This window comes from Rhinolophus ferrumequinum, chromosome X (assembly GCF_004115265.2).
Source record: "Rhinolophus ferrumequinum isolate MPI-CBG mRhiFer1 chromosome X, mRhiFer1_v1.p, whole genome shotgun sequence".
NCBI lineage: Eukaryota > Metazoa > Chordata > Mammalia > Chiroptera > Rhinolophidae > Rhinolophus > Rhinolophus ferrumequinum.
The window spans coordinates 4,032,640-4,059,819 of NC_046284.1; the positions used below are offsets into that span (position 1 = coordinate 4,032,640).

At 43.1% G+C, this 27,180-nt stretch overlaps 1 protein-coding gene across 1 annotated transcript in view; it reads right to left on the minus strand.

Annotated features, from left to right (window-relative positions):
• Window positions 1-13,800: 13,800 nt before the first annotated feature.
• Window positions 13,801-27,180, minus strand: part of AR (androgen receptor) — a 172,004-nt gene continuing 158,624 nt past the window's right edge. Inside the window, exons 5-8 of the mRNA XM_033113987.1 lie at window positions 26,150-26,294; window positions 22,226-22,356; window positions 21,212-21,369; window positions 13,801-20,462 (exon numbers count right to left, since the gene is read on the minus strand). Coding sequence (XP_032969878.1) covers window positions 20,307-20,462; window positions 21,212-21,369; window positions 22,226-22,356; window positions 26,150-26,294 — 590 coding nt within the window. The 3' untranslated portion in view covers window positions 13,801-20,306. The remainder of the gene's footprint in view (window positions 20,463-21,211; window positions 21,370-22,225; window positions 22,357-26,149; window positions 26,295-27,180) is intronic.

Sequence of the window (27,180 nt, forward strand, 5' to 3'; positions counted from 1 at the left end):
AGACAAGGCAGGAAAGAATTGCAGGCTACTTCATCACTTGCAGGGTGGGTGATACAAGATCTGGTGGTGGCTAAGAGATTGGAGGAATGGGAGGCGCAGGAGTGGGCCTGTCCTCAGAAGAGGAGGCTGAGGAAGAATGTGGCTATGAGCATGTGTTCATAGCCCCAGATCTAGGGCTGCATGAAGCAGGATAACCAGACAGGAATCCAAGCTTAGGCACTGGGCAAGCCTGAGGCGAGGGGAAAAAATACTGAAACATAAGGGCTACATGGATGCCTATCTCTCAGTCCTCCACCACTAAGTGTTGGAAAAGTAGACACAATATAGTTACCCTATGTCAGGTGCCAGGTCTGAGGAATGTAACTTCTTTCCAGGCTGCATTGACTGGAGGGGATACAAAATTTAAGATCAAGATCTCTGTCTTGATCAAGATTGTCTGAGGACCTGGGGCAGGGAGAGGTCTGAGAATGAGGTCAAGAGAATGGCATATTTTGGTTGGAAAACTGGGCAGGAGGGAAGACAGAGTTTATACCACCTGGCCCTTCCAACCCATCCTTACACTTCTCTTCACTTCTCTCTATTTCAGCTCTAGGAGCAAGTATCAATCATTCCCAGCATGGTAGAGTAATAAAAGAATGGACTTTGGAATCAGACACAAATCTTAATTCTACATTTTTCTAGTATGCAATTTTAGTAATGCCCTTTTTCCTTCCTGAACCTCACCTCTCAGTTCAGTTTCTTTGTAAAATAGAAATAATAGCTCCTTCCCTTTTTTGGAAGGTTGTAAAAAGTCAATGAAATTATGTGTAATGAAATCAGGTGTTATGTTTGATACATGTGGTTACTCTATAAATATTTGTTGAATTGCAATATTTGAGGCAAACTTTGCGATTTATTTGAGGAAAAGATTGGCTCCAGTATAACTCAAAACTAACTGCATTCTTTAGGTGGTTTTGTACAAGCACCAAGCAGGAGTTGAGGAATTGGCCAGTGCTTAAAAGACAGGACCTAGAGAGCTCAGAGCTTAAGATTAGGGGGGGGGGGGAGAGAGAGAGAGAGAGAGAGAGAGAGAGAGAGAGAGAGAGAGAGATATTGAGGGGGGAGGAGAGTGAAAGAAACTGAACTGAAAGAGAAAAATGGGCCAGTAGAAATAAGAAAGAACAAGAACATCAAAAGAAGGGAAAGCAATGCAGAGATAGAGAAAGAAAAGATGGATAGAAAGAATGAAAGGAGAACAAAGAAACGGGATGAAATGAAAAAGACATAAAGAGCAACTGATGGGGAAAGGGGCAGAGACAGGAAGGAGAAAGTGACAAAGACAGAATGAAAGAAACATTGAGAGAAAGAAAGATAAAGAAAATCAATGAGGGCTTGGAATCAACCAAATTAAGTTGCCGTTTGGACATATCTTACCCTGATGCCTGGAGAAGTGTTGGGTGGAAAGTGAGTCATAAAGGGGATTTTGGCAGAAGGTATATTATATGGTTTTTACCCATCTAGTGACATAATGGGATGGTAGTAATCAAGAGAACATGGTACTGGCATAAGGACAGGCATATAGAGTAATGGAATAGAATTGAGAGTCCAAAAATACCCCAAAACACCTTTATATTAAGTGACAATTGATTTTTGACAAGGGTGCTAAGAAAAATTAATGAGGAAAGTAATAGTCTTTTCAGAAAATAGTGCTAGGACAACCAGATAGCCACATACAAAATAATAAAGTTCGACCTCCATCACGTACCATGTATAAAAATTAACTCAAAATAGATTAAAGACCTAAATGTAACTGCTAACACTGTAAAATCCTTTGAAGAAAATATAGGTATAAATCTTTGTGACCTTGGATTAGGTTTCTTAGATAGGACTCCAAAAGCAAAAGCAACAAAAGAAGCAATAGATAAAGTGAACATTCTCAAAATGAAGAACTTTTGCACTTCAAAGGACACCACCAAGAAAGTGAAAATAAATAGAGGTCTAATAAATGTGGAGTAAGAAATACATACGTGCTGGGGGAGGAGCTAAGATGGCAGAATAGGTGGGCGCTGTGCCAACTGCCTCCCAAGGATCACACCAAAAATTACAAATAATTTATACAACATTGAACCTTGGGATTCATCTGACCACTAGCTAAACGGAACCTCTAAACTAAGGATTTAAAGAAGAGACCACCACGTCGAGACTGATAGGAGGGGCAGAGACAAGAGCCAGGCTGACTCCAGGACCATGGAGAGAGGGCGAACCCCCGCCAGAGACACCTCAGTGGTGAAGGCTTCCTTTGTTGGGGAGGGACCCTCTGGCTCCACACCAGGCTCCCCAGCCCAGAGTTCCTCTGCCGGGAAGGGGAGTTCCATGATAGCTGGCAGTAGAAATCAGTGAGGACTCTCTTTGCTCAACTTGGTGGGGCAGAGGGCGACTAGAGACCCAGTTGCCCTCCTGTGGAGCCGGCACATTGACTTGCTCACTGGTGAGCACTCACCTGGTCCCTGGCGGAGGGAGTGACTTAGCAGGTGGCGGCCCAGGAGCCCGTGGGGAATGACTGAACTGAACACCTGTGGCATGAGAGCTGGAGGTTTTGGGACCATTGTTCCCATAGTGTGGAGCTTACACACGAGTGTTGTACAGGAGGGTGCCATTTACTCAGGGTTAAGCCCTTCCACAGAGGGTCAGGTTCAGGACTGCATTGGTCTGCTGGAATCAGCACAAGCTGCCTTGGGTCGCAGTTCTCCAGACTGGTTGTGGAGCATTGCCATGGACAGGCCTGACTGTCAGGCCCTTTCCTGAGCCACAGGCTGCTGATTGAGACACGGGCTCACGCGCATGCTGCCTTGGGTCCCTGCTCTCCATACTGCATTGGGTTGGGTGGCTAGATGGCTCAGTTCGTTAGAGTGTGAGCTCTCAACAACAAGGTAGCCGGTTCGATTCCTGCATGGGATGGTGGGCTGTGCCCCCTGCAACTAAGATTGAAAATGGCGACTTGACTTGGAGCTGAGCTGTGTCCTCCACAACTAAATTGAAGGACAATGACTTGGAGCTGATGGGCCCTGGAGAAACACACTGTTCCCAATTGAAAAAAAAATTGAAAAAAAAAAGAATATACATTGGGTTAAAGACAGTCTATTCAATAAGTGGTGCTGGGAAATTGGACAGATATGTGCAAAATATTGAAACTGGACCACCTTTTTGCTCCATATACAAAAATAAACTGAAAATGGATTAAAGACTTAAATGTAAGACCTGAAACCATAAAACTCCTAGGAGAAAATAGAGGAAGTTAAACTCTCTGACATTACCCTTAGTAATATTTTTACTGATATATCTCCTCAGGCAAGGGAACAAAAGGAAAAATACACAAATGGGACTACATGAAGCTAAAAGTTTTTGCATAGCAAAGGAAACTATCAACAACATGCAAAAATATCCTACTGAATGGGAGAAGATATTTGACAATGATATATCTGATAACAGGTTAATATCCAAAATTTATAAAGAACTCATACAACTCAACACCAAAAAAACAAACCGTCTAATTAAAAAGTGGGGAAAGGACCAGAAGAAACATTTCTCCAAACAAGGCATACAGATGGCCAATAGACATATGAAAAGATGCTCAACGTCACTAATCATCAGAGAAATGCAAATCAAAACCACAATGAGATATCACCTCACACCTGTCAGAATGGCCATCATCAATAAATCAACAAACAACAAGTGTTGACGAAGGTGTGGAGAAAGGGAACCCATGTGCACTGTTGGTGGAATTGCAAATTGGCGCAGCCACTGTGGAAAACAGTATGGAGGTTACTCAAAATATTAAAAATAGAACTCCCTTATGACCCAGTAATTCCACTCCTGGGTGTTTATATAAAGCAATTCAAAACACTAATTCGAAAAGATATATGCACCCCTATGTTCACTGCAGCACTATTTACAATAGCCAAGATATGGAAACAACCAAAATGTCCTTCAATAGACAATTGGATAAAGAAGATGTGATACATATACACAATGGAATGTTACTCTGCCAGAAAAAAGAATGAAATCTTACCATTTGCGACAACATGGATGGACCTAGAGTATATCATGCTAAGTGAAATAGATCTGACTGAGAAAGACAAATACCATATGATCTCACTTATATGTGGAATCTAACGAACAGAATAAGCAAATAAAACACAAATAGACTCATAGGTATGGAGAACAAACTGATGGTTGCTAGATGGGAGGGTGGTTGGGGGGATGGTTGACAAAGGTGAAGGTATTGAGAAGTACAAATTAGTAGTTACAAAATAGTCACAGGGATGTGAAGTCAAGTAGGGGGAATATAGTCAATAACGTTATAATAACTTTGTATAGTGTCAGATGGGTACTAGACTAATTGGTGTTATCACTTTTTGAGTTATATAAATGTCTAATCACTATGTTGTTCTGTATACCTGAAACTAATAAAAAAAATAAGGAATGTATAAAAATTAAAAATAGAACTACCATATGACTCAGCAATCCCACTTCTGGGTATATATCCTAAGGAAATGAAATCAGTATTCTGAGGAGATATCTGCACCCTCACATTCATCACAGAATTATTCACCGTAGCCAAGACATGGAGACAACCTAAGTGTCCATCAACAGATGAATGGATGAAGAAGTTGTGGTATACATATATGCAATTAAATACCAGGAGTGCCAAAAAAAATGTATACCCATTCTAAGCGATGTTAGCGCTTTGGTCAATGTTGCTCAAGCAGTAGTTGGCCATAATCAGAAGTGTCTGGACACTGATGGTAACCACTTTGAGCACCTCTTGTCATTGCAGAAGTCAAATGTGACCTGTATTCATCTTTTGTGATCCGTATATATTAAACAGTTTTTTTTTCCTTTCTTAAAATGTGTATACATTTTTTGGCACCCCCTTTATTATTCAACCATATATATGACAGAAATCCTGTCATTTGTGACCAAATGGATTATGCTAAATGAAATAAGTCAGACAGAGAAAGACAAATGCTGTATGATCTCACTTATATGTGGAATCTAATAAAACCCCCAAATCCAAAAACAAAACACCAAACTCCTAGAAAAAGTTATCAGATTTGTGGGGACCAGAGGCCAGGTACAGGTGGTGCTGGAATTTGATGGAGGTGTTCAAGAGGTACAAATTTCCAGTTAAAAGATAAATAACTACTGGAGATGTAATGTACAACATGATGACTATAGTTAACACTGCTGTATGGTATATTTAAAAATTGTTAAGAGAGCAGGTCTAAAGACTTCTCATCACAAGGGAAAACATTTTTTTCCGTCTCTTTTGGTATCTGTAGGAGATGATGGACATTAATTAAACTTACTGTGATAATCATTTCACAAAATATGAAGTCAAATAATTAGGCTCTACACTTTAAACTTACACTGTGCTGTATGTGAGCATATCTCAATAAAACTGGGAAAATAAAGCAACTGGATAAAAAGTGAAGTTAATGATTATCTTTATCTCCTTCCTCAACCTAATGACTACTTTTTAAAACTCTAATGACCCCTATCAATATACAAGCTATCAAATTCTATAATTCTATTTTATTTTCTCAAAAATTCAACATTACTACTTGTTTTGTATATAGTCAATGTATGTTTAGATTTACCTACAGGATTTACAGTATCTTGGCTCATTATTACCTCTTGCATCTCAGACCTTCCATCCAAGATCTTTTCTCATGGATATGAAGTACATCGTTTAGCATTTCCTTTATTGAAGGTCTTGTTAAAAATATCTTTATTTTAGCTTGAAAGATAGTTCTGGTGGGCAGAGAATTCTCACAGTACATCAGTTAATTTTACACTGTATTTTGCTGCCATTATTATTATCAATAAGTTAATCTTAAGTGTAATGGCTAGTTCTTTAGATGATCTGTTTTGTTCTTGGTTTTCCCTCTTCACTGGTGGCTTTTATAATATTCATTTTTGGCGTTCTGTAAATTCACTATGATAGATCGAGTGTGGGTTTATTTTATTTGTCTAGCTTGGGATTTGTCAGGATTCTAAGTCTTAAAGATGAGTATCTTTCAACAACGTCGAAAAATTCTCAGCTATTTTGTCTTTGAATATTGCCTCTTTCCTACTCCATGACTGTATTCTGGAAGTCAGGTTAGATATATATTAGATCTTTCTGTTCTACCTTCGTGTCTCTGAACCTCTAATAGTTTTCATTTTATTGTCTTTCTGTGCTACGTTATAAACAATTTTTTGTATGTATCTTAAATTTCCCTCATTCTCTCTTCAGTTGTATATTTTATGTTCTTTAATTTATCAACATATTTAATTATACTACTTTGTTTTCTTAGTTCCGGAGGTTCTATTTTACTCTTTTGGAAGTATGTTTGATTGTTCTTTAGAGTCTCTTTTTCCTTGCCTATATTTCAAACATTTTATAAATCTGGTTAACCATATTTAATGAAGTTAACTTTATAGTGTGTGTATGATGGTTCTACATTCTATATAGTCTGTGGGTTTGATTCTGATAATTGTTGTTTCTGTGGGTTTTTACTCAGGGTGTCTCCTTTCTTTGTGTGTTTTGTAACTTTTGACTGTGAGATGCTCATTTTCTTTGGACCTTTATATATAGGAATTTTTGAGGCCTGGATGAAAGTTGCATTCTTCTATAGAAGATTCACTTTGGACAATCGCATGTGTGGACTCGTGATTTTGGATCTCAGCTTTTAGTTTTTCAGACTTCATAAATATCTTTAATTAGAACTACAAAACTATATGAAGACCACCTATACTTATAAGTTCTCATAAGAAGTTTATTTTTCCCCTCCACCCAGTGCCAAGGTCATGCCAGACAGGTTTCCTTGTTATTTCCTTTTGTGTAACAGATTTAATTCTTCTTCACCCTTACATCGAGGGTATGGCCCTTTAGGGTACCAGCCTTCTGTGTAAGTCTCCTATAAGCCTCCTCATCTTGGGCAGGCTCCCTATTTCCTCATCTCTTAAAATAATTAATGTACAAATTCAATCTCTCAGGGTCTGGTAAAATCCTCAGGGCAAAATTTGGCTTTGTCACTCATTTACTTGCAGAATTCCTGCTTTCACCTCCTTTTTGGCTGTGGATTCTTTGCTATCATACTAGTTCAGCAATAAACTTTATGTTTTTATATTTTACCCTACATTTTATTTGTTTTCATTGGGAGGGTCATTTAGGGTATCTAGTAAGACATACTGCTAGAAATAGAAGTCTCCAGCCAACTTCTAATATAAAAATGCTTCCTTCCTGTCACATATTTAACTGGCATATTAATAATTCCTGCCCTGCTTTTCTTATAGGGTTCCTATGAATCTCCAATGAGATAGTGGATAGCAAAGTGCTATAAAGTACAGAGCACTATTTAAATGGCAGTGGGTTACTAGTATAACTAACTGAAAGCCAAACTAGTTGTTTGGGCTTTGAGGAAGGAAATTCAAAATTGAAAGGCGAGAGAACTCATTTCTAATTAAGGCAATCAGGGAAAACATCTTGGAGTTGGGTTTTGAGTTGAGCCTGAATGGGTAGGAAGGATTTGCCTAAGCAGAAGTGGAGCAGGGCATTTCATAGGAAGGTCACCACATGAACAAAGCCTGGTCGAATGCATTGCCTTATTTCAAAAGGGTGGGCTTTTGTCTGGTTTCTTATCCATTAGTACTTATCCAATCACATTGCCTCTACTCTGGTTCCTGACCTAGACCATTAACAAATTCCATACCACCTCCACTACAGAGACTCCCCAAGCAGCCACAGTTGCCCACATTTATTCTGGATAGGAGATATATCTACCAGGATCTTTGACCCATATCAAAATTGTCCAGGTACAGAACTTCCCGAGGAGCATCAGTAGAAATATACTCCAACCAAGACTGACAGGTGTGTATGGATGGTAGGTAAGATGGCATGCTGTAGGGTGGAAGCTATCGTGGAACAATAAGCAGTGAAATCCTGGGTGTGTTGGCAAGGTGGCTGGTGACCGAATCTTTGCAAGTAGAGAAAACTATCATTAGTCTTTTTTTTTATGATACAGATTATAAAATGTAGGAATAGGATTATAGGCGTTGGAGTGAGATAAAGCCGGAACTTCCCAGATTGACAAAATTCTGGTTTTAGCAAAAGTTTTACAAACTCTAAGAAGACATGTTAGAGGTGGAAGAAACTAGCCTAGTCCTTATCTCCCTTGCTCTATAGATGGGGAGACTAAAGCCCAGAAAAGAGAAGGGGACTGGTAACATTTACCTGTTAGTGGCAGAAGCTGGTACCCTGATTCCTGATTCAATGCTCTTTCTGCCTGCCTGAATTTATAGAGAAATATGATCATAGGTTCTCTGAACACCTGGTGAACTGCTGTATCCTAGGTACTTCTAACTAGAGATAGAAGGAGAGAGCAAGAAACTTGGCAAGACACCTGGGTAAGGCTAGAGAAGACAAGACTTTTTTTATTCTCCCAACAGGACTCATCTGAAATTGGGGGAGGAGGTGGCTGCTCTGTGAAAATCATGGGCTCAAGTAAACCAGACATCACTGTCACTCCTGGAGTGGGTGGTTCTGAAGACAATTCGATTGTGATGTAGTTCCTTCTTTATTCCAGTCTATAATGCTGCCTGTTTTTGAGTTCCTTGGGCCTCTTCGCAAAGACTGAGAAGCTCAACCAGCCTTTCAAAAAGGGAAATGTAGTGCAGTGGTCAAAATTGTAGGCTTTGGCAACAAACATTCTTTAGTTTGAGTTCAGGCTTTCTTACTTAGAAGTAACCTTGGATCTGAGCCAAAAATAATGTTGAACAAAAGCTTCAGTTTCTTTATCTACATAATGGGAGTAACTGTGCTCAAATCATAAAGTTGATGTGAGGATTATGTAACACAATATAAAGAGCTTAACTTTAGTATTTCCTGACACATAGTAAATGCTTACTATATTTTAAAATTATTATTATTATTATTATTATTATTCTCATTATTCCCTTGAATCAACCTCTGTGTCACCCTCTATTATATTCGTATACAATATGTTTTAGCATAGTTTCCATCTCCCAAAACTAATTCTGTTATAGCTTTGTTCAAAAATCCTTAATGATCTCAACTGGTATTCTATAGTCAGTTGTGAGGTATGGCAAGTGACTTGTTGATAATATCTTAAACATTGAAGTTGGTGGATAATTTTCTTAAAATTATGTTATAGGAGGTTCAAACTTTTCCTTTCAACACTGTCAGTCTCTCTCTTTTTTAAGTTTCCTTTTTTTAAATTAAAGTTTATTGGGGCGACAATTGTTAGTGAAGCTACATAGATTTCAGGGGTACAATTCTGTAACACATCGTCTATATCTCACATTGTGTGTTCACTTATATTTGTGTTTGCTTTCTTCCTTTTTTTTTACCATCTTAACCATTTTTAAGGGTACAGTTTGGTGGTATTAAATTTATTCACATTTGTGTGCAATCATCACCACCATCCATCTCCATAGCTCTTTTCATCTTATAAAACTGTAACCGTGTACCCAATAAACAGCTCCCCATTTCCCACTCCCCTCAATTTCTGGCAACCACCATTCTACTTTGTGTCTCTATGATTTTGACTACTTTAAATATGTCATATAAGTGGAATCATATAGTATTTGTCTATTGGTGACTGGCTTATTTTACTTAGCATAATGTCCTCAAGGTTCATCTATGTTGAAGCGTATTGCAGAATTTCCTTCCTTTTTAAGGCTAAATAACATTCCATTGTATGTATATACCACATGATTCTTATTCTTTCATCTGTTGATGGCTACTTGGTTTGCTTCCACATTTGCTTTCTTAAGTAGGGGGTAAACGGATCAAGTGATAGCTGTGTCAGGAATTGCATTTAACTCTGGAGGCTCCCTTGAAAATATGTCACACATGTGGCCATTATCTTTCATGTGTGACAACTGAGAATGACTGGCCTACAGAAGACATTCCACTTCTTAGCAGGACACACAGGCTTTTCACAACGGGCCCTAGTCCAGACTCTTTGCCAACTCTTACTTCCCACTAGTTCCTATTTGCTTTGTACCAAAGTGAAGCCATACTCTTTTGTGCCTCTTGGGCTTTTATCCATGCTGTTCCCTCTGCTTTGATTGCCTGCTCAGCTGCCTTTCACCCCTGTGGAATTTCATCTCATTGTTCAAGGCCGAAGTCTGATGTCATCTCCTCTAGGAAGGTGGAATGTTGTCTCTTCTCCAGCATTTTTTCTGACTTCCTGTTGGGATGAATGAATGAGGCCCCACACCCACAATGCACCAATTTGGCTGGCTTTCCACAGCCTGCACTACTCCTTAAGATGATGCTACTCTTCTCTGGGCTGCCCCGTTTGCCATCTAGGAACCTTGTGCTAGTGAGTGTCACCTTAAGAAGGCCATGGCAGGCACAGGTGGGATAGTAGACAATACTTGCTGTCACCACAGAGACCCTTGAACACATCCCAAGAATTGTACCAGATCCTGAGGTCTGATAGATTGGTCTAACGTGAGAAACCTGAGACTGGAAATCAGGAGATTCAGGGTTTCCAGTTTAGACTTAAGGTTATTAATTATTCAGGAGCTGCCTTTGGGTCACTCACTTCACCATGCTGAGCCTCAGTTTTCTTATCTGCAAAATGGGCTTGATCCCTGACCTGCCTACCTCTTCAGGATGTTATGAAGTTCAGGTGAGATCATGTGTTTGGGAATTTAAATGCTGGCAAGGATTTCTATTGTTCCCCTTTAACCTTGGAATAAAGGCCAAACACTTTAGTATGACACACAGGCCCTCACTGGCTTTGCTTGTGCCTCCTTCTGTACCCTTCTCTCTCACAGCCACACCCTTCTTCAAACATCTCTCTCAGGCTGAACTGTTTGTAGTGTAAAGAATGCCTTTCTCCCCAGTACAGCCCATCTTCATTCAACTTGGGTCACAGCCTAGACTTCTCTAAGAAGTCTTCCTTGATCTTCCCAGTAGACTAGGTGAGGTATCTTTCTTCTGCACCTCAACAAAACCTTGAACTTCCTTTACCAGAGCACCTATTACATTATATTACAATTGTCTGTCTCTTTGTCTCTCTCATTAGACTGGAAGCTCCGTGAGTACAGAGACCATGTCTGTCTTGATCCTGTGTGGGATACACAGTGGTCTCAGAAATAAATAGTTGTTGAATAAATGGAAAAACAAATGAATGAGGGGATGAATGGATATTGTGCCCATATGAAGTGTCCCTGCAGTCTTTTGAAGTAGTGGGGTCTTCCCACAAGATTAGTTCAACCTTGACTTTATCCACTGTTGGCACTGTGTGTAAGCATCAAGAGTGCTTGCTTCCTTTGGGGACAAGTGTCACTGCCCAGGTGGCAGGTGATGTGCCTCTCAGAGAAACTGCCTGCTCTGTTGGCCTGTTTTCTGGTCTGAGATTTGAAGTGACCCAACAGGGATGAGGAGAATGTTTACATAGAGTCTGGCTTAAGTCAGTTTATTTGGTATAGTCTTGCTGGTTGGCAGTCAGATCAAATTCCCCAAATAGTCTTCTCCTTGCTTGAAGCACCCTGGGAAAGAAGTTGAGCAAAGAGGGGAAGTTGTGGTCTGAAAGGAAGACCAACCAACTAACCAACCAACCAACCAAACAAACAAAAAAGGGTGGCAGGCGAATTTGAAGATTTGAATCACATGCACCTGCCTGTTAGCTCAGTTAGGTTTCTATACTTCAGTGTGTCTTTTAAATGTTTTTCATTTCTTCTGCACTCCCTACTCTATCACCCCCCAGTAGTTCTCTCCATCTCTCAACCTCCCTTGCAGTGGAATAAAAAAAAAAGTGAAAAACAGAACCTCTGGGAGTGCGAGGTCAGTGAAGTAGGTGGTGTTCTGAGTAGAGATCCTTGGGCTGTATAATGGAAACCACAGGGGTGAAATGGATGCTCTCTTACCAGGGCTCTGAACCAGTGTGCAAGGGGATGGTAGAATTTCTGTGTACTCTGCCCCTGGGGCATGCTGCCTGTAGGTGCATAGAGGGGCCGTGAGCTGGGTGTTCTAGGGCCAGTCCCTTGCTACAGGTCCTAATTCAACATAACATTGAATAAGTTTTTGGCCTGGCTTCCTCATGTGAAGAATGAGAAGTTTGGGCTAAATAATAAGATCCCTTCTAGTTCTAAAAGGCAGTAATTATACATCAAAGGTTAGCCCAAGATTATCTGCAGGATGGATGTAGGAGGGTTGGGGATGGATGGGATAAGTTGAAGTCCACGAATGGCCTGGCCTAAGGCATTTACTACACTGTAAACTCACTGAAAGCATGGACCGTGACTTATTAAACTCTTATTTATCTCTTCTATTTATGAGAGCATCTAAATGGTAAACAAATTGTTTCACTTTTGCACCTTTTCCCCATCCATCAAGGGGTTGATAGTATCTATTACACAGGACTCAATTGTTGTTTGGACCCCTTGCCCCCCAGGTGTCCAGTAAATTTTCGTAGAGTACAAACCTGGGGATTCTAGTTTCAAAACTACATGTTCTAGGGATAACAAAAGGCCCTTCCTTTTCCCTTGTTGTGGTGATTCAGAAAGGTGTTGCTGTTTGCAGAAACTATGGTGTCCTCATTAGAAGGGGCTCCCCATCTCATCTAGTCCTATTCCATGTCTTCAGACACACTCATTTTATAGATGAGAAAACTAAGGTCCAGGAAAGGGCTTGCCCAGTATCATAGCAGCAGGTCAGAATCGTAGCTACGCACTAGCTATATGGCCCACGCGCAATTCACATACAGGACCTCTGCCTCCAGGCTCTTTTTAATCTACTAGGTGTCCTTGTCTCCCTGATGTGTGTGCTTTGCTATTCCTTAGACAATCTATGGTGGGTGCTATCTACCTTGTCACTTCAGGCGGGAGCTGAGAGGTAAATGAAACCAAGTAAGGTGGCTATTCAGTAAGTTTCTGTGGGTCCAAGAGAGGAGAATCTTAAGTGATGGTGGTCATAGGGACTCTTCGGGAGCCCCACAAATATATATATTCTCTCTCTCTCTCACTGACACACACAAACACATATCCCATGCATCTCTTCTTTCTTCTGCTCATCAAGCACTGTTCTCAGGAAAATTTTGAGAAATGCATGCCCTCTGAGGTGGTCAGTGACAAATGTGGCTCAATGTGGGAAACCTCTTCAGGCTTCTGGCATTCAAACAAGGAGCAAAGCCAGAGAAGTAAGCCCACCAGTTGCATCACATACATTCTTACTGAATCCCCACCCCGCTAGAGTAGAGAGATGCTGTGATAACCCCTATTATAGGTGAGGACACTGAGGCAAAGAGAGCATTCACATTATTCCTTAATGCATCTGTCACACCCCATTGAGGGCCTGTATCTCAAGCCCAGAAATTCATAAGGAGGGGAACTTGCTTGAACTTTTGAAAACCCAGAAGAAGGCTGGCTAGATTTTTACCTGGGTGGTCAAGGACGATACAGCCCCTGAAAAACAGTGAACATGCCCATTCCTTATTGGAAGCTTGACAAGACCTGGGCAGTGAAGCCCCCACCGATTTTATGGTCCCAGAAAGATGAAGATGGACAGCTGGGTTTTTTGTGTGGCCTTCTCCTGGTTGACAAGCTCAGGGTTTTTGATGAGAGGTTGTAACGGGCTGCCAGTGTCCATCTGTGCTTTCCAGCCCAGACCCTTTGATACTTCGGTTGTCCCAGGTCAACCTATGCTAAGGCCAACACAGGTCAAATTTATAACCCTTGTGCAAAGATTCGTAAAAATATATGAAAACCAAAGTAGGATAAAAGGCCACTGGGCATAATACCAACTCTTGACTGCAATAAAGACAGCCAATAAAAATAGCTAATTAAAAGAACTGATGACATTCATCTGAAATTTCAGATTGTTTTATGTTTTAACAAATTAACAACAGTGATAAGAGGACATTAGCAGCTTTTTCTCGAGTCTCTTTGTTAACAATAACTTGAGCCTGCAGCCACAACAGGGGCTGGGGCCAAGTTTGAGCTGGCAGACCAGCAAGCCAATATTTTATACAATGGTTGACATTTCTGAAAGCAGAGACAAGAGACAAACACCGAGTCACACATGTAGGCCAACAAACAAGTTTCTGCCATTTTTAATTATATTTAGAGCAACACAAGATTCCAAGATTACAAAAAGAGAACAGAACACTAGCGCTTGGGGCTGCTCCTGCTGCCCATTGGAGGCCAAGTGCCGCTGTGAGAACTGAAGCCCCATAGTAAGAAGTTTCAAGCAAAATGAATGTTTCTTTTACACAATCTTTATATGATGCTGTTTCTTTCTTTTTCCCTCAATGTCAAAATTAATTCTTACATCTGGTTAGATAGTCTGCTCTCTCCTGCTGCCAAATTAATCTCAAGGACAGCAGAAGGATGTCATGTTCGAGGCACTCCCTCATCAATGTTCCAGTCTAGGGGAAAGCAGAAAGGTGTCAACTGAGTGGCGAGGGGACTCTTTTCTGTCTTGGGCGGTCCCAGTGGTGACTCCTCTCAGCACCTGAATGCTTATGGGATAGGACAACCCCACAGGCACTTCGCTGCTGAACAGTTAGCACCAAGGGCTGAGGTCAGGAGAGACTGGGGACTTGGCATTTCTGCTGTACAGGAAATACAGTCTCCCACGTGAAGCATCAGCCAGGGATGGCACCAGCAGACAAGCAGCAACATTTCAGAATTTTCTTTCCTTTGGGCTTTGTGTATGGTCTAGTCTTCAGTAGCCCGTGGAATCTGCAGCTATATGGCAGCCTTGTTAAGTGTTCATGGGAGGACTGCTTTGGAACACAAGGGCCATCCAGTTCATAGCTTTTCATTTAATTCCATGAAAGGCCGAGAGACATGGGGGATAAGGAAGGGAACCAGCAGCCGTGCTATACTGAATTGGTGCTGGAAACCAATCAATGCCTATTACTTACTGTCTGGCCAAATCAAATGGGGATATATTGCAGCTGAGTCAAAGGGTGTTGTTATATTCTTTACAACTCTACCTGCTAAATTCAAATACCACTCATTCTGGGAGAGTGGGAACATTCCAAATGTTTTGGTACCTCAGTTGAAGTGTCTGAAGAGGAGTGAATAGAGTGGATTTTTCTGCTTTCACTTAGAAATGGTTGAGAGTTGGGAGGCTCTGGGCAACAGACCCCAGTGTCAATCTCTTAATCGAAGAAAAACATCCCTGCCTGTGGGCAGACATGGACCTGTACCTGTAGAGATACTACTTCTAGTACACTGACAAATTTTTAACAGAGAAAAACACATTTTCATTGTCAAAACCTTTACAGAACATATCCAAAATCAGAACTAAAGCACACAGACACCCAGTAGCAAGAGACCTCTATCTCAGGTGAGTTAACTATGTGAAAGATGGAGCTCTTGCTCCAGGTTCCTAAGTGCAGTAAACTACCCTTTTCTCACAAGGATGGTGAAGAACAAAAATGTCCTTCCTTCTTCCAACTGCTCAGGTCCCATTAGGGGGCCACTGGCTAATCATTTGGGTGAGCCTTTGGCCCCAAGTCTGGGCCATCCATATAGTAAATCCCAGTGGGTTCCAATGGGTTTTCACCACCCTTTAAACATTCATCAGTCTCAGGCTAGTAAAGTGCAATAATACATCCTGTACCCTACCGATTTTTCCCCTCTGCTCCTTTGCAAGGCCTGTGAGTCAGGCCCCAGTAGGAGCAGTGATCTCTTAGTTATCTGATCAACCCGGGTGTCTCACGTTCTGAGAGAGCTTCTAAAATGTAAGTGCAGCCTCTCTCACAAGAACATAGTATTAATTATGACTTGGAGCCAAATATAAAGGTGCAGAGAAAGGTAAAGCTATCAAAACACATTACATCTAATCTATCTATCTATCTATCTATCTATCTATCTATCTATCTATCTATCTATACCTATCAGTATATAGATATAGATAGATATAGGTATTATAATTAAATTTTGAAACATGGATACAAATACTCATTTACAGTATATTTCAACCTTCTGCCTTGAACTGCAGAGAACTTTTTGTGTCTTCCAAAGTGGGCAGAAATGAGGATTTCTGCCTGCTGTCCCTCTAGTGCAAAAGCTAGGCCTTCCTCAGCAAGGGCTTCACATCTTCAGCTAAGCTAACGTGGGCACTAGCAAACACAGGGGCCAAGACAGCTCCATGTCCAACCATGCGATGATGGAGCTTCAAAAAGGTGCTCAACAACTACTAGAGAAAAGGAAAGCTAGTTCTGCGTATAAAACCATTCAGTGAAGAACCCATAATCTCATGTTTTGTCAAAATTATCTCCCACTCTTCTATATGTATACTGTGGGGGTGGGGGGAACCCACAAAACTCTTATAAGTTAGTCACCAGTGAAGTCCTTTAGTCTGTCTTTGGATAACTTACCAAAGAGGCACTAATGTTTACTCCCTCCCTGCCCTTAAAAAATTTGGTATCTTAGCAGATACAGTGTAATCTTTGGTTATATAATGTGATGCTCTCATGTCTTTGTCTTTTTAAAAACATCTTTCAAAAATTTCAAAGAGATTAGGTATGAGAATAGAACTGCCTATAAAAGGCAGCAGGGGTAGAAACTTCCTTTTACAAGAAATTGCACATGCTAAATGGCTTATTGTGGCTTTAAGTTTGGGATTTGATTCTGTGCTTTAGCATTCCTGATTCCCATGACTCCCTTTCGGGGGCCGAGCATGAAGGCCACTCCCTTGGCTCAGTGCCCTCTCCTCTGGGCGACTGGCACAAGATAATCACTGGTCAGCCTCTTGTCTTCCGTTTGCCATGCACAGACCATGCGGGGATAGTTACTGAGTTCTCTGGAGAGAGTCTCACGAAGTGCAACGCTGGCACAGGGTCAGGAAGGGTAGAGGGAGTGGCTTGGGCTTGTGCTCCCTGGCAAATATGTAAGGAGAAAAGAGGGCAAGGCCATATCTGTGCTGTGCCTTCAGGAAACAAACAAGCTGCTTCACGCTCAAAGTTACATCATTTGTATAATGTCAGTATCATGTTGCGGATGGGCCTCCTTTCTCTTAAAGTACAAACAGAATTCTCGTTATATATGCATATATGCATTTAGAAATAAACTATGGGCAGAGAGGGACTCTAGTATCAGCAAATTATTTCTCAACCCTCAGCAACTACCAAAAGCACACAAGGACAGAATGAAGCAATTTTTTTCTTTTTTTTTCTTTTTTAGTGACAGTGAACATATATAAAATATATATGTATTACTGATTTTCTATGTGACAGAATCCTTCAAAAGATCCCTTTCTCATTAAAAAAAAAAAATGAACTCTCCGAGGACAATGATATAATCTGTGGCATAGAAAAGCTATGATCAGAGAACCCACTCTCCATTTCAGCTCAGAGGCCAGGCCTGGGTGAGCTGCCCAATGAAACAGAGCCGAAATGGCCACAGGGCTCTTTTCTTTGAGCACAGACTTTGTGATCCTGGCAGCTGTCTGCAGCCCCCACAGATGGGACCTTCTCCCTGGTGCTCCTTCTTTTTCTCTTCCTCACCCTCCATCCCCATCAAACACTGTGGATGCCTTTGGGGATAGCCCCCGTGCCTTGTCTGTCAGTGATGGCCATCTTCCACTTCATAGGTGCACAGGTCGGGTGGCCGATCCTCTATGGGTGAGCACAGTGTATGAGTCACGTCAACTCTGTTTCTAGAGCAGAGTGAAGTGCATGCAAAATGTGACTTCTGTCAATTACATTGGCCGGAACACCCGTGGCCCTTTCATCTGTAGGAGAACAAATCCAAGCTAAAATATTTTTGCTCATAGAAACCCCATTGCAAAAACAGTAGGCCTTGTTTAGGCTGTTTTCTTTCCCCTTGTCTTGTCATTCAGAAATTTGGAGTAATCCAGTTGTTGCTGCTTTCAATTACACTGATTTTTGGCTTTCACAAATGAGAAACATATATATTCATAATGACAGGAGTCACAATTGGGAAATCCATAAAGATGAAAAATGTGATAGTCAGAGAAATGGAAAGGAGAGCCTCTAGTCTTTACAAGGAGGGGTATTAGAATATAATCGAATCCATGTACCACAAAAGACGAAAATCATTTCAAAATGTTTGTAAAGGAACTATTTAAATGTAACCTAGTTTAACTGAAAAAGATGGTGGATTTTTTTTTCTGTTTAAAACAGCTAAAAGTGATCCTATGAGCTTATATAAACCAAATGGTGTCATAACAAAGACAACCAGAATTTATCTATCCTACCCCAGCAAGAGAACCTGTCAGCTTTAGTTTTCTCCAGCAGTCTTGGATTGGTGTATTGCCCAACTTAGGTTCTTGTCTCCCTTGTTATTTAAAGAAGCTGTTTTGCAAGTTCATTTGGCTATTAATATCAACACAGAAATCAGGGGAGGAAACCCATGTAGATCATATCATGTCACTCTGAAAGTTATCTTCTCAACAAGTAAAGTGAACCAAGTGACATGGGCAGCTTGGTGACTGGCTCCTAATTTGTTGAATTCAGCTGATGAATTTAAGAGCTAAGTGAGGAGGCAGTGGCCAAGATGAGAAAATAGGTGGACATCCCCCCTGCACTTGGGATTGGGGGACAATGTCAACAGAACAGAGGTGTGCCAAAGGACTGCATGAAACCAATATCCCAGGAACACACCGTGAGTTTGTGGGTGGCAGCCCATGAGAGACACACCACCCAGACCTTTCCAAAGGAGACCATCGTTCTATAGTGTCAATGTTTCAGCTTCCCTCTGACAGAGAGGCAGCAACCAAGGAACCCAGAATCAGCAGCAGAGGAGGAGTGAGGTCACCAGACAGCACCCGTCTGGCTTTACACTTTGCCTCTGAGGACTTTAATCTGGTCATCAGAGTGTCCCCTTGGTTTCTGCTCTCTAGTTGCCATGACTTCCGCAAGCGGATGTGCTGGGTGGCAAGGAGAGCACTTCCAGGGTTTCTGGTTTGAGTGCCTTCATTCTTCTCAGCCTGGTCATTGAGTTTTCTCTTCAACCATAATCTGGATAGCCCCTTTCACTGCTCTGAAGGAGGAAGTTGGCAATTCTCCACTTGATGGGAAGGTACCATCTCTGGAGGACAAGGGCAAGACGCCCAGCTTGTCCAATCCATTAATACCTTCTTTCCTGTTTCTCTGAGGGCTCCAGGGATCTGCTAGTTGATGAGAGATATTTGGCAAGAAGTCTTTGAGCCTCTGGCATCTGGAAATAGATGCTAAATCTGGTGGCTTGCTAGCCTCCTTGGCGGTGGGGGCTCTTAGCAGAGTCTGTGAACAAGCCTAGAGAAGTGGAAGCTTCACCACCGTAATGCAGTCTGCTGCAGTTCAGGCCCAGAAAACACTGAAGGGAGGGTGGAGGAAACTTGCCGCTGCATGGAGTCAGGTTGAAAACATTCATGTCTTTTAAAGGTAGGTGCAAGAGGAACCCATTCTTCAGTATTCCAAGCACAACAGCCAAGCCATCACTTCCTTTTTCCTCTGATTCCAGCCCTAGGCTCCTCCCTGGTCCACAAATGGGAAAGCTGACCTGCATTCGAATGGGGCCTTCCAAAGGGTCAGATCTCTCCTTGATGGTTTGACTTCAGTGGACAGGGCCAAGTTTTGGCTAAAGGGAACATTCAGTTCCAAGTTCTTAGAAAAGCTATTGAAAGTCAATTTGAGGGTGGAGGCAGAGGGTGAGAGAGAGAGGAGACTGGGGGCAGGGGCATGCATTCACATGCCGACAAGTTTTTAAACAAGAAGCACTTCTGAGCACAATGAATCGCACTGCACTTGAGCAGTCTAGCCCTCAGGAGCCAAGGCTATGGGCAGGTACTGGTCACCCATCTGTCCTCTTTTTCCTCTCTTAAACCTGTCTCTACCACTAACTCAGCTCTGGGGTTACCGTGCCCTCTAATGCCAATAGCCATCGGCAGAAAATAAGTCTCCCGAGTAGGGAGGGTTTGGGCAAAAAGCAGTGACTCCCCATGGGCTTTGTAATGTTCACAGCACAGTGCTATAAACAAGCACAAGTTGACAGTGGGCCACATGAGGATCACCACAGATTTAAAGGGATACAACACCATTCAAAACACAGAGAAGAGCCATGGTGGGAGCAGAGTCTGAAAGTGCCGTGGGAGGGTCAGTGGGGGATGGAAAAGGGGAGGAAGAGAGAGAAAAGCCCAGCAACGAGGACTCAGGAACATCTTCGTGACAGACTGCATTGATAGAGGGAATTCCCCAAGGCACGGCAGAGAAGTTGTGGAGAGTTCTAACAGGCAGAAGATATCTGACAGGGGAGTGGGGTGCGGTGAGGAAATGGGGGCTTCCAAAGCTTCACTGTGTGTGGAAATAGATGGGCTTGACTTTCCCAGAAAGGATCTTGGGCACTTGCACAGAGATGATCTCTGCCATCATTTCTGGAAAGTCCACACTCACCATGTGGGACTTGATTAGCAGGTCAAAGGTGAACTGGTGCAGCTCTCGTGCAATCTGTGGGGGGAAATAAGGGGCAGGAAAGAAGAAAACACATTGACAAGGAGTTGGCTTCTGTCAGGCTCTCCCACCACCTTTGATTTTCTCCTCTTTCCCTCTCCTTGGTCCTCCCAGCGTGTGTGTGTGTGTGTGTGTGTGTGTGTGTGTATGTGTGTACACGCATGCTAAATGGTCTCCAGGGAATCAGTGAGGGCTCCCAAGAGATCTTTTACACCATTGTAAGCTCTCTGACTCAGGAGTAAGTATTCCTCTTCCATAGGGCGGGTGTTTTCTCTCTCTCTCTGTGTCTGTCTGTCTGTCTGTCTGTCTGTCTCTCTCTCTCTCTCTCTCTCTCGGGGTCTCCCTCCCTCCCTCCCGCCCTCTCCCGCTCTCTCTCTCTCTCTGGCTCTCATACACATACACACACAAATGCATGCGCACAGAAACTCACACACACAAGTCTCAAGGAAATGGGGAAAACATCCAGGTCTGTTTTGTCTGTCCACAGAAATTATCTGCTCTAAGGACCTGCCCCGAGTCCCAACTGCTCCGTTCTCAACTCCTCCACCTGCTTCTCAACATCCAGCTGGGACACTGTGACCTGTGTTCCTTTATTCTTCATTGCATTTTCTTCCTGGACCACACTCAGAGCCAGAGGGCAATCGAAGCACCTCCCAACAGGTGGTGCCAGACCCTAGGAGAACATACTATCATTTGGCTCTATCAGGCTGCTCTCCCTGACAAAGTACCCTCCATCATTTGCTTACAGGCTGCACAGAGTCCAGGAGCTTGGTGAGCTGGTAGAAGCGCCTTGAGCAGGATGTGGGATTTTTTCTCTTGCATGCAATGATACGATCAAGTTCCTTGATGTAGTTCATTCGAAGTTCATCAAAGAATTTTTGATTTTTCAGCCCATCCACTGGAACTGATGTGGGATGAAGACAGAATGGGGAGGGAAAGCATGCCCACGAGGGAGCATTAGATAAAGCACCAACTTTTCTGACCACAAACTTGACCCCCACCCCCAGGGAGGGGATCATCTACTTGGTTTCCTGCGGTTAAAGTCTGTATGCCTGAGGCCTCCAGTCTGCCAAGAAGGTCTTAGGGAAACGGCTAGCTGGACCCAGTTTGAAAGGCAGCAAGTAAAGAAAGTCCACTGAGCCTTTCCTTTTTCTAGTCTTCTCATCTACATATTTCTTAGGACCTACGGTTTTATGTTGGCCACAGTCCAGCTCTGATTTAGACAATTAAAACACATGGCTTTCAATATCCAATTTGGCCTCATTTTGCCGTCAGTCACAGAGGCTAAAACAGCACTCTGCTTAGAAGAGACATTAAATAAAGGTCCCTTGGCTGCCAAACAAACCCTGTCTGAATTACTTACATAGACCTTCTCCTGTTGGCAGAAGAGGAAATTCCTTCCGGGAAGCAATCCCTTCTGCCATACAAGAAACATAAGGTGGTCCTTGCCTGTTTCTATGGTAGAAGCTTTGGAAAAATTCAGAGACCTGCTACAATCAGCCAAAGAGGTTTTGTCCCAAAGAGAGACTGGGGGTAGGTGGGAATCCGATGGAGGTCGAGTTTTAGCCAACAGATTGGTCTCTAGCCATGAAATTTGTCCTTGTGAGGAAAAATGATGGGAAGGGAGAGTGGAGCAGCAAGGGTGAAAGAAGAAGGAAATGTCCAGCAGCAGGCTTGTCCCTGAAAACCCTTTAAGGAAAGAAGTAGCTCCTCCAAGCCCCTGTGCCCCTGGGGACACCCCCCACCCCTCCAGCACTCACTAATGCTGAAGAGCAGCAGTGCCTTCATGCACAGGAATTCCTGGGGCGTGATTTGCAACCAGCCAAATTCTTGAGAGAGGTGCCTCATTCGGACACACTGGCTGTACATCCGGGACTTGTGCATGCGGTACCTGAGAAGGAGATGAGTGAGGGAAGGCTTACCGTAAGCCCCAAGAGCACGTCTCTGCTTGCCTTCCCCTCCCAAGATTCTCCAGGAAGAGTTTGCTGTTTCTCTTACGGGTACTTCAGTGACAGGGAACCAGGCTGTTCTCCCCCACCCCCCAAAAAAAATCCTGACATCCTGATAACTACTCATCTTCTCTGGCCAGGATATGGGTTAGCACATGGAATTTCCAGGCCCCTGTGCCCCTTCTGTTTCCTGAGACAGGGACAGGAAAGCCTAACCAAATAAACACACTGAGGCAGGCACGTGGTCTCCCTGAGTACTGTTTTAATATCCCAGACATAGCCAGAGCCAGAACATGTCTTCCAGCCACCCCATCTTGGAGGATTTCTATGCGACAGGCCTTAAAAATCAACTCTTAACATTGGGACACCAGGATTCCCAAGTGACTACAGTAGTTCATCCTCTTAATTCCCCTTCCTGTCGGCTTGAATGCCATTTCCCATACTAGAAATTTAAACACTGCAAGGGAAGGGGATCCCCCCTAATTGTCAATTTCTTCAAAAGAAACTCCAATGCTTATCAAATCATCCAGGAAGTGCATCTGAATATCCGATCTAAGTATCCCCTGCTGAACAGGAGCCTACACCGTCATGTACTGGCTGTTCCTTACCACAGTGGGAGTTATAAACATGTGTCAGCTGCTTTGATTATAGTGACTTATGAGCAGATCGTCACATTATCACCTACAAATTATACAGGTAAGTGGCCAAGGCTTGGATAGCTTCTCAGGGGGAGCAACCTCTCTGTCCTATGACTGGCCATCGCAAGCCTCTAACATACAGCATTCTCCTGCTAATTCCTGGTTGTCAGCAAAGAGACCTCCCAGACTGGGCCTGAAGGCTGTGGTTTAACATTTCGGTTCACAAACCACTAGTGGCGTCCACAGACTGAGCAGGCCTGGTACTGGCTGGATGGAAGCTCAGCACCCCATCTCAGAGAGATCTGGGCTGGTCTGGAGAAAAAGGGAAGGAGGCAGATGGTGTACAAGTACTCAATTCCAGCTGGAGCTCAACTGGCAGGAGGAAGGGTTTATCCCAAGTCAACTGACCAGAAGGGTGTTGCTGCAAATTCTTTCTCCCTAGAGAATTTTTGAGTAAGATATGCTGACTCTGGGGCATGGACCTGCTCCGGTCTCTATTGTACTACCAAGCCTCTATCAATGACAACACTGCAGTCTGTTTAGCACCGAAATCATGGTTCTGACATGGAGAATTATGCTAACACTGCTACAGGCCCCAGGGCCAGAGAGAGTGGGGGAAAGATGGGGAGAAAAGGGAGAAAGGCAGGGAACAAATTCAGAGGGGAAGGGATCAAGAAAGGGGAGAAAGGGCAAAAAGAATAGGGAGAGGGTTAGAAGGAAGGAAAGGGATAAGAGTGGAAGGTAGAAAAAAGGGGCAGGAGGGGATTCAGGAGGAGGAGGTAGGTGGCAGTAAGAGAGAGCAGAAAAGAGGTGAGATGAAAACTGGAGAACACTGAGTGCAGTGCCTGGCACATAGTAAGTGCTAATTAAATGTCACTAGGAAGGTGCCATTATGATACTCTACACCATTCAACAGATGAGGAGATTGAAGTTCAGGGAAGTTAAGTCATTTACTCAAGGTCATACAGCTAGGATTCAAGCTCATTACCTCACAACATGCATTCTCCACAAAGAAGGGAGGAAAAAAGAATGCAGCTCTGATGACAGGGTTTCGTGTTAGAGAGATCAGCAAATAGGTTGGCTCAGAGTCCTTGTCTCTCTCTTTGGGCCTCAGTTTCCCCATCAGGACGCTGAGGAGGCTAGCAACAATTAGTGGCTTTCAACTGGAGAAGTACTGCCTTCCTAGTGGGTGCTATAAATGCATTGGGGCAGTTTGGGTTATCCCGGTGACTGGAATCCTATATGATATTTAGTGGGCAGGCACCAAAGATATCAAACATATTCCAATGAAAAATTAGTCCTCCGAGAATGTCAACAACATCCGTGTTGAGAAACTTTGCTTTAGATGTTTCTAGAGACCCTAAGAGCTCTAACACGGTGGGTTCCTATGAGAAGAAGGGAGTACCTATTGTTTCAGGAACCCTGTGACTTGATGGGTCTAGAACCCTGATTCTGTGGGGAGTTCCTGTGGTACCATTTAATGAGACACCTGAGAATGGGCCAGAAAGCTGAGGTGGAGTACCACATACTTATGCAGAGGCAGAGAAGGAAATGAGGATTTAGAAAATAACCAAAGATCACTTTGCAAAAGTTCAAAGATCTTAGGGTTCTGGATGGGGAGAGTGCTGCAGGGGCCCAGAAAGTTGATTCAGTCACTGGGGGGCAGCAAGAGGGTGGAGGTGAGAGAAGAATAGGAAGGGGGCTTTTTAAAATTTGCCCCAGAAGATGGCATCACGGGTAACTCTCTGGGGATCTGGAAACCACAAAGTAGGTTGTGCCAAAAGCCAAATGGTTATTCTTAGCCTCTGGCTATCGGGGCTGGCTGGGTTGTAAGAGGTCAACTGGGGACACTTATTTTCCCCCACATGGCACTGCTGTACTGGAAGGAACTACTGGCCTGTAGAATTTATTTTAAGGCACTTCTCTGTTGGAGGGCTGGAGGGAAGCGAAGGTCAATTCCTGCCCTGACCAAAGGGATTCTGGGTGGTAAGACTAGCTCAAGGTCCTTAGGAAGATTTTTTTGGTAAGCTCCATTCACAATGCCATCAAGGGACCTTAAACAGCAGACATAGAGATTATCACTATTAGGGAAAAAGAGTATCACAAAGGTACTTCTTTTTCCATGCTTGTCCATTGTGGGCCAGGCATTTCACACCCATTAGTTCCCATTGTAGTCATCATAATAAACCATTTTGAAAAGTTCTATTTTATTAGCAGATGAGGAAACTGAAGGTCAAGGACGTTAAGGGTCTTGTCCATAGACAATGATATAGGAAATAATGGAACAGATTTTAGTTGAGAAAAGTATCATTTCAAAATCTGGGCTCTTGGCCAAATTCATGAAGGATAAATAGAGCTGCTGGTAGGGCAAGCATTAATTAAGCCTGTTTTTAAGAGAAGTTAAGTGGCTGGGCCAAGGTCACATAGCCAGAGAGTGGTGGAGCTGCTTCCCCCTCTACTAACCACCATGACGCAGCATCAGAGCTGGGAATTCCACAGACATTGAATTCCCGTGCCAACATGCACTAGCTGTGTGGCCTTGGTGAGGCACTTTATTTTGTTAAGCTTAATTTTCCTCATCCATTAAAAAAGATTATCTACAAAAAGGGGAAATCAGATTATCATGAGGGCTCAGTGAGAAAGGATTTAGAAAGTATCTAGTATAGTCCTGGCATAAAGGAGTTGCTCAATAAATGGTGACTGGCAGTAGCCCTTGGTGCAGCAAAGGAAGCAAAGGATCTTTAGACGTCACAACTAGAGTCTCTATGCCCATTCCCCATGTTGCTCAGAGTGAAGGGGAGAGACCTGGATGTGAGCTTCTTAAATAAGCTACAAAGCAGGTCAGAAACATGGCCAAAATACCAGAGTTGGGTCTGGGGTGGGAAAGGGATAGCCTCAGTACCAACCTTCCTTACCTCACACCAGTCAACCTTTTGGCTGGCCAAAGCCACCTCAGATTGGGCAGGCTGGCAAGGGCCTCTACTGCCTCACCTATAAGTGAAAAGGGCTCATCACCACTGCTATTACCGTCACCACCACCAACCAGGTCTGGCCAGGATGCTGTGTTTATGTGCGTGCTAGGCCCATGAACACTTACTCATTGAAAACCAGGTCAGGGGCAAAGTAGAGCATCCTGGAGTTGACATTGGTGAAAGACCGCCAGCCCATGGCAAACACCATAAGCCCCATCCAGGAGTATTGGATGACTGCCATCTGGTCGTCCACGTGCAGGTTGCGGAAGCCTGGAGATGGGAAAGAGACAATGGTCAGATGGGGCAGAGATGGGCCAGGCCTCTGCTGTGCTGACAATCTCGGTTCCCAGACAGCCTCTGAGGAGCCCCAAGAACCATCAGTGTTGGGGAGTAGGGGCAAAACAAACTCTATGGTGGGGATAATATTCCTTGCTCTCTCCACTTCACTGAGCCGCTCAAATGAGATGATGACAGAGGCAGCAAGGGCATTGTCAGTTGGAAGAGAATAATAATCTAACAGTGACTGCTTACAATGAATAAACCCTTTTCTAAGCACATTATTTATATCAACTCATTTAATCATCACAACAATGCAATAAAGTAGGCTACTATTATTATTCCCATTCTGTGAATCAGGAAAAGTGAGTCACAGAAAGGTTAGGGAACTTGTCCAAGACCATAAGGGTAGTAACTGGGAGATCAAGTTCCAGAGCCAAATGGTTTGACTCCAAAGCTCTTAATCAACATGCCTTTCTGAAGCTGCAGGGTAATAACCATTTCTCCCACATGCACAGCACCTTTCACTTTACAAAGCTCTTTTCTAGCTGTAACCTTATTTGTTCTTCCTAAGAACCCTGGGAACAGGGTATTATTACATGCCAGCATATGGTGGGATGCTTTGATAGCCACTGCCTTCTCCACACCATGTCAGGCGCCCTCTTTTCTCTGACACCCTTTCTTCGTTTCTCTGCACTATTTCCTGTTCAGCAAGTACCCGAGCCCTGCCAGTTTCCTACTCTGCTGCCAATCCTGCCCTAATGCCATCGTTAGACACAAAAGGTGCCATGTGACCTTCCTCCTTAGACTAGTTTCTTGTCGTTTGTCTTCTCATAATCTGGGATCTAGCTATTCTGAAAAACTTCGTTTATTGAACACA